The sequence below is a fragment of the Ylistrum balloti genome, unplaced genomic scaffold (genome assembly GCF_031769215.1).
Source record: "Ylistrum balloti isolate Yb309-2 unplaced genomic scaffold, AGI_CSIRO_Ybal_v1 Utg370028, whole genome shotgun sequence".
In the NCBI taxonomy this organism is placed as follows: domain Eukaryota; kingdom Metazoa; phylum Mollusca; class Bivalvia; order Pectinida; family Pectinidae; genus Ylistrum; species Ylistrum balloti.
In genome coordinates, this window is record NW_026782092.1 from 554713 (window position 1) to 563719 (window position 9007).

General features: G+C 33.4%; 1 protein-coding gene across 1 annotated transcript; it reads right to left on the reverse strand.

Moving 5' to 3' along the window:
- Positions 1-3107: 3107 nt before the first annotated feature.
- On the reverse strand, positions 3108-4004 carry LOC132548811 (galactose-3-O-sulfotransferase 2-like). The gene has a single exon (XM_060212704.1). The coding sequence runs from the start codon at positions 4002-4004 to the stop codon at positions 3108-3110; it is 897 nt and encodes a 298-aa protein (XP_060068687.1).
- Positions 4005-9007: the final 5003 nt, after the last annotated feature.

Here is a 9007-nt window from a genome sequence, read left to right on the forward strand (position 1 = left end):
ATTAAAGGCGTTTAGTTTGTATTTCTTTGGACTCACTCGACATCACAGTCTTTCATTGTCAATATCGATTAATAGAGCATTATAGAGATAGAAATGTGCTTCAATTACAATCAATTACATTGTATAATCGTTTACAATTCTTTTGATTACAAAGTATTGTATTGCGTCCTGCATATAAAACGAGTTACATTTTCGATACTGTTCCGATTTGGGCACTCCCACATCTTACAATACTGTAATATAGTTAACATGCACTTGTAAGATCTAGTCTACACACGAAATAAATAACCAAGGATGGCATTTCCCCACCAACCTTTTTATAAAATTCAGCAGTGTAACCTGGACGAGTACAACTTGCACCGCTGATATAAGAATGACACAAACACCAAATATACAATAACTACAAGAATTTATTACACTATGTATACCTGTATATATTAACACATCTCCCAGATACTCATCACTCATCATACCAGTCCCATAACCAAACACACTCTTACCATTTGATAATTTTCATTCCCCTATGTACATTGACTATCACTACAAATAACAGCCTGATATCCACTAAGTCACTCAGTAGTCATTTACACAATGTCCAATACACAGAAATGTCCACGGATGGTTTCTTCCCATTTCTTCCCATTGACTATGTCTTCTCCAGTCACAATGCTCAATGATACAAAAATATGGTGATCTGCTCATACACAGAATAATTTACAATAGGGTCTTCTATAAACTTCCTTGCCCACATAGGACATCTGGAGTTACATGGTTTTCCAGATAATAAATCATACAGCTGTTCACACAGGACCACATACAGCAGTAAAACTGCCAACATAGGACTGTATAAATGGCCGTCTTTCCCAAAAAAGGACCTATATCTATACATGATAGTTATCTTGTCCACACAGGACTACATCTATGGTAAATCTATTATACCACTGCCCTCAAGTCATCATGGGTTAGCGTTTGTCTATATCTACTTATTGTGTCTTCTTATATTACATATCTATATACATAGAGCTAAATTACACATTTATTATTCATTTTCTCAGCATTTTGCATATCATAACTAACCACTATTATTTTTACTACTAATCGACAGTGATGGTATATATTAGCCGTTTTCATAACCAAACACTGTTACTTTACTACAAATCGACAGTGCTGGTATATATTAACCGTTATCATAACCAAACACTAGTCCGTTACTACAAATCGACAGTGCTTGTATATATAAGCCGTTATCATAACCAAACACTAGTGCTTTACTACTATTCGACATTGTTGATATATATTAACCGTTATCATAAACAAACACTATTACTTTACTACTAATCGACAGTGCTGGTATATATTAGCCGTTTGCATAATAATAACTTCTTCTAAATACAAACATACAGCACTAATTACATAGCCAAAACTAAACAAAATGTGAATGATATTGTCAGGTATGAATTGTACTCATCGGTACGTACTTTATATACATGTACATTAATATGCTGCAAATGCAAAACACAACAGATTTCAGGTATATATCTCAACGTAAGGATTTTTGGGATGTTATAAGACTGACCGCAAACTGTGTTTTGAGCTGGTGTACCCCAATTCAACATAAACACGCTCAAAAAACCAATCCACTGCTCCGCTTTCTCACGTGTATCTCGTTCTTTCCGCCCTACTAACGTTCACTTTATAACAATAATAAATAAATAATGGACGCAGGCAAAACAAATGCCTCTATATCCATATCTAAAATAATATGATGATCAGATTCTCAGTTATTACATATGTATAGCTAATTAAATGCTAAAGAGCAAAACCATTTCACTATTTTCAGGTTGAAATGACATTAAAAGTCCCCCCCACCCCCTTTATATATTGTTTCTGGGAAGGAGGACAATTTTTGCTACTCCAAGGCGGTCCATGGACACGGTATACATAATTCTCCGTTTCATTGTTTTCTTTCTGCTTCGCTTCTTCGTAAAATGCCTTCTCTGCTTCTCTTTCACATTGTGTTAAGTCGTTTCTTATTCGTTTCTTTCCAAATCGTATAATTTTTTCTAGGCCTATCTTTGTTTGACACTCCACAGACTTCTAATAAATTTCCTACAACTTTAGTATCTTCTTCCATGCGTTTCTTTTCGTCGTGGTGGGACTGATGTAGAAAGTCTGATTATTTCCATATATTTCTTACACACTGAACTCCAAATAGAATTATGTTGTTTCCCTCTCTGCTCGCTCTTTAATGTTAGCAACTATTTCGTCCTTGCTAAGTGCAGATTACTCAAATTTCAAGTTCATTTCCAGTTTAGCAATTAACCCTTTTACCTCTCTTTCAAGTTCCGCCATTCTATCTTCAAATTCTTGCGTGATTTGCCTACACCTCTCTTCTATTTTCTGTCCATGAAAATATTCTTTTCGACTGTCATTCTGCATGGTGGACAAAACCACATTGTATCTGATTTTGATAGGATGTCATATTTCTTTGAATCAAAGTCCAGACATCTGATGCAGAGCAGGTCCTGGCATCGATCACACTTCATGTACTTCTTTGCTTCCTTCGAGCATATCTTGCAGTTATACTGTTCCTCCACCAATGCGTCGTTGAAGGACTCTTCCAAGTTGGATCCCAGTTGAGAAGCCAATTTCTTGAACCTGGATCCGGTGTATCCGTATTATAATATTTACAATAAATTAAACAAGAATGACAATGAAATAGAAAGGTATGAAAACGTCGGAATAATGAAATGAAATAGATGTACAGAGTTACCAAGACAATATCTACTGGATAATTGTTTATATGTAATTATAAACTGTTGGGACTGTGATAAACAGTAATTTCAATTCATTTTAATGTTGCTCATAATTATGTATCTGTTCAGGTTTTAAATCCATATTTCATATCGGTAATCGCCGCACTGGTAATATTTGCTTATGGTGACATAAATGTTGGAATTTTAGTAGATCTTCAGTTCCCAGACACGTGTATGGTCTCCGCTGTTTCAGGAAATAAATCCCATTTTAGTTTTGATTAATTTTGAAAACATTTTTTCGTGCATATACAATTGTTCACAATCATTGGTTGTGACATTGAACGATGAATTCTATGGGCTTTCCTCGAACGATAAAACACGGAATACTTTGTACTGAAGGCTTTTCATCGACAAACAGAATTTGTTATATTTTTCTTTCGTTTGAATAAAATAAATAAGTTCGTCATGAAAATCTGTGGGTTGCTGATCTATTTTGGCTTGGAATTTCTTTTTAAAGAAGTCGTATAGAGCGTAGTCATATTTAGATATTTCTTTATAAAGATTCTCTTCTGTAGCACCAAACTGAAAACGGGAAGGGACGTCTCTGCTATTAAGTTTGCCACTAATGACATCTTTCATTTCCCATTTTAAAAGTCTTCTCAATAAGATCATTGATTCATCAAAACGCTCAACCAACATAACAAGATCAAGCTCTGTATTCAATTGCTGTAGAAAGTTCTGGAATTTGTTTTTATCATATTTAGACATAAGCAGTTTCACCGGGTATCCGAAATCACGAGACTGACCATTAACGTATCGATATGACGGCAACATTAAGCGAGATTTGTAGAGTTTTTCTGAAAGAAGGGTTCGCACAGGATTGGTTCCTGGAATGCTAAGTACTTCTTTCTTGTTAAAATAAACTATACTTGATGCAAATTGTTGAAAAGGTTGTCGTACGATTGCTATATAAATGGAATCATTCCAAACAAGCTTTTCAAATATCGTTCTGTTGTAGGAAGAATGAACAGACATGATATCAAACCTCGTTTGACCGGGTGGTGGTGGATAGAATTTGTCTGGTGTTACTAGTGTGGTTGGACCAAGTCCGGACCCAAGTTTGGGCTGAGCAAATGTCAGATTGTAACGATAGCCGTATCGATAGAAGATGTTTTGGACACTCGTACTGGCTGCCTTGTGAACCTTAAGAAAGGTCACATGGTGTGCGGGAAAATCTTTTTGCTTCATTTTTGCTTGTTTTTCTGTCTTCCCATTCTTTGGCCAACTGATAAACTGAGGAGAGCTGTCTCCGTGCGTTTCTTGTTTTTCATGCCAAAAACCTGAAAATAAGTGTTATCGTATGAATGTAATCTTTTAATTACACTGTTTTTATCCATTTTAGGCAAATCTTTGCACAAATCACACTACAATATCTGTATGGTATTTTTGTCACAAGGGTTATCAGTATATATGTGTATGCGATTTGGTGTTGTAGATGCCATTCTTTATTTCAAATGGAAAAAGTTCATGTAAACCTCGTTATTAGAAAGGAATATATTTAAATACAGTTTCAAAGATTATTTTATTTTTACAGAATTGTAGTGAAATCATTTACAATGTATAATAGCTGTTTTAACTTGCTCTATACCAACATGGGTTGTGTTAACATCAATAGGGCGTTATGATAGGAATTTTGTGATTTGCCGCTAATTAATGTGCATAACTGAAGATTTCATAAATACACGAAGACATTGTGACTCATTACAAATTATTATTGGAATTTAATTGGTTTGTTATCTTCTAAAGCGAAAAGAAACTTATCCAAATCAATATTAAATTATTACACAAGTAATCAAGAACTATTTATTACGCGTTTTAATAGCCGTGATTGCGTTTAACGTTCTTACGAACAAAATTCATCCTGTATGCCAACCAAAAAATGCTAAAATGTTATACCACATGTTATACGATATTTATGTTTATACAACAGTTGGAATGGTTATCTATGCAATGACTTTTGAGTTGAAAAACACCAATCTACTGTGGTAGAAAGACACTTTAAACAATTACGCTTCACTCTCATGTAAAATCTACACTCAATAGCTTATGTGATATAACTATGCTAATAACAATGAACACGAAATATCGATATTGGCCTAATAACTGGTTATTGCACTACATGATCAAAATCTGCATTGACGTAATGATGTACATATGTAATGCAAAAATGATGTTACATCGTTGTATTCACAGTTTTCATAAGTACTGATTGCATGTACAAAAAATTCAGTTGTGTCAATTTTCTTTCATGATAATTATTCTAGTCAAATGTTCTTTGGTTTATAAAGTTGCTCTAGTTCTTGTTATTCGAAGTATACTTCAATATATGTTTAGTAAAACGATAACAAACCAAAATACGTCGGACTAAAAATGTATAAAAGTACTCTTTTCATTATCTTTCTCAAACTGAATTTTTTTGTCCTAAATGGTGTTTGAGTACAACATGCCGTCGGAGATGCTTAGTGGTGCCCATTTGTCTCGTCGGCGAAGTTATCTACTCTATATAATGCCATCACATTGAACAATGATAAAAACAAGCTTCAAGTCACCACTCTCGTAGTGAAGCGTGAACAATAACATTTTTTATAGATTTGGAATTACGTTTACCTTAAGTGACAGACAGATCCTGATGATAAAATTCTCTCTGATATAGTATAGTATATAGCCATTTAAAAATAACAACCTTGAAACATCACATACACAAATTTTTTTTTTTTTTTTTTTAACTTTGCTCCTGTTTGATCTCTTGTTCAAAAGAACGACCCGGGAACTCCTGCAGCTAAATCCACAATAATAATGTATAGATTTTATCAAAAGACGACATATTCTTAATTACCGACAAAAATAATCCTTTTTAAAAGAAAAATCTAATTTGAAAAGGAATTCATATCCAATATTAATGATACATGTCCTGATTTACATGATCACTCTCTATCTTAGTCGCTCCTTAGGTTGACGCAAGGTGGCGTACACGTGGTTATGGCAGTCGAAGGAGTGACCACAACCACGCAGACGTCTGACGTATATAGGGGATAGATGATACCTTCAAATATCCATATTAAATCCACATGCATATCCTCGTTCTTTCATCACTAAGTGGCTTATCAAACCAAGACCAAAAACACAATGTTTCTTTTAGCGCTGCACCGAACAACGGATGTGCTCTGTTTGTAATCTGGGTTATACTTGTTCTGAATACACAAAACCAGAGTCTGATTGAAATTGGAAAATACCATTCATTAAAAATAATAAATGACGACAGTAAATTTGACAATTACAATTTCCTGTTCATTAACATTACAGTAATCAACTCTACTTAATGTTATCCAATCAGAGATATCCTTAAAATATACACAGGACTATAAAGATGGGGATCAAATTACGCCGCATCTTAATAGAATCCATGGCATGGATATCTCCAACAAAAGGAGGATGGGATGGGCGGTGGTGTTTACAATCCCGCACTGACCCACGAGTGTAAAGTAATGGCGCCCAGTCAAAAAAAATTCTGAACTAACGAATGCATAGTGCCCAGCTACGGACGACAAATCTGGGTTGTTGTCCTCAGCTGTAACATACAGTGTAGTCCCCCTTACCAAAACCTGCTGTTTTATATGCATAAATTAGTCTATTTAAGAAAGTACCTTATATATACACATTTCTTGATCGTTTCTCCATATCCCATATGATCTGCTCTGTAGAAATTATCGCGAAATGTACCTTGGTAGAATATGGGAAGGTTCCAAGTCATCATATCAAAGATAAGGAATTTTTTTTCATATTGAACGCGGTGTGCTTTAAGGCTGGGCTCCCATAGGACAGAGGTGTTAAAGTTGACAATGCAACTTAAAAAGAATTAATTCTAAGATAAAAACAAAAACAAAAAACAAAAAGCAAAACAAACAACAAAACTATCCGTTGGCAAATGTTTGAAGATGTCTAAAAACGTATCTAAGGAAGTTGCGGTCATTTTAGTCTAAGCTTTGCTTGGAAACCTATCAAACCGATTTTTATTATTGCTATACCGGCAAAACGCGACTTTGCTACGAGAAGTATGCCTGGCAGTTTGGATTATTTTGACTAATATTTGGTTTAAAATATATAGTACATCTTAGTACAATGAAACCAACAAAAATCACCCTTTGGAATAAAAAAACGTACACTATTGTTCCAAATGTGACATCTACATCGACATAATGATAAGGCAACAACAATCATGTTATCATTTGTTGTTGTTCGATGTGTATTAAATTTTCATTAGTTTAAGTACATAACATAAAATCATTCAATTGTGACCTTTCATAAGAATTGCGGAAAACATTACTCAGGCATATTTCGAATATACAATAAAGATGTAGCTGAAGGGTTTTCTATTATCTTAATCATTGTGGTATATATATGAGTGATTTATTTGTTTACTGTAAGTATATATCTATAAATATATATAATGTACATTTGTTCACAAACTTTACTTGTAACGGAAATTGCACTAATTGTTTACGATAGTTAAATAATGTAGCATTGTAACACTAAACTCGAAATCGTCAGAAGACGTATGTGAAAGGTATCATATTATGAGAAATATAAAATTAAGAAAGATGAAAATTAAAACAATTAAAATATTCAGTAAATCAAGAAACGAGCAAATGCTGTAACGGAAGCAAGTACATTATATCAAAAGTGTTTTAAGTCGTGCCCTAGCGAAGAGCAATCCATATCTATTTCTGAAACCAATTAAGTTTTCTTGTAATTATTTTTGAAAGAAGTGTATTATTTCTATTGTCATATTATATGTATAGACATGTTTTACTATAACACATAACTGTTTAATGTATCACTTGTTGTACAGGAGTGAAAGTTGTTTGTAATCGGAGTCGATTTCTTTATGAACGTCATCGTAAACACGATTACTTCAAAAGTTGTACATATATATAAATATCTATTTCTATTTTTTCGGATTAACAATTTGATAAAGGTTAAGTAATGTTATTGGTATTAGATAGATGTTATATATGGAATATTCGTTTGCTCGTCAATGAAAAAACAAATTCATATAAATTTAGATATTCGTCTTTACTTACTATTACGTATGAAGAGCCAAGCTGCTACGGTATATAAAAACTGCATCATCAAAGCAAGACTCGTTCCCGAAATCTACAGTAACCAAGATGTCAGTAACCATTTTTTTAATTGATGTAGTTTAATATTTCCATACTTATATTATGATTTTATCAGTATGTCTTTCAATGACACCGTTTGAAATTAACCTTTATACAATGCTTATTTGCTGACGTTCCCAATCTATTAATTTGTTTAAGAATGATATCTTTGTCATTTCTTCCCAAACATTTAGGTTTCAAATATCAGTATAATCATTTGAACAATTACACTTTCTTCGTCATTTGTAAAATCCTTGAAATCATTTTATGGTACATTATATCATGATGTTTGTATCAGCTCCGAGCAAATAAAAATTATACCGGTCATTAAACTTCTGCTGTAGTAAACACCACTGTGTCCAGTCGTGTCGACTGGGTCTTTCTGTATACGTTTGGACATCGATGTATTTCACAATGTATGTTCGTAATTGATTATAATCATTTAAGCCGTGAGCAATTCCGATAAACTGTTCATATATCAAAATTTAAAAAAAAAAAAAAAAAATAGATGTCTTACCAGTATGACTTCGGGAATAAAAATATGAACAGTTCGGGTTATAATTTCATCTTTCAAACCATGATTAGAATACAATAACATATTACAATGAATAAAAATCGTCGTTATTGCAGTGCGTAATGGGATATTTGAAAGTTTTCTTAAATAATTGACCTGGTTAAGATGCAAAGGTACGTATTACGTATATGACGTTAGTTTCCGGCCTTCGTCATTTGGTGATTGCTTCAAGAATATTAAAAAAAACAGACAAATCGGCAAAAGGTCATATGTGTAATGACTGTGTTTATGGTACATTACAAGATAGCTCGAAGAGAACAAAACAAAATGAAAATAAAATACATTTACATAGAAAATTAACTGTATATTAATGTTGTTAGGAAAATAAACCTGCATCAGATTGATCTATTTACGTGGAAACGTATGTAAAATAACCCACGTTCTGTCCTTTTCATTCATCCACTTCACACCTGACTACCACCGATGTTTTAAGATGGTGGGTTAATGTCGTATCCAAA

Excerpts from the sequence above, each read along its gene's own strand:
- LOC132548811 (XM_060212704.1), bottom strand. The coding sequence starts at position 4,004 with ATGAAGCAAAAAGATTTTCCCGCACACCATGTGACCTTTCTTAAGGTT.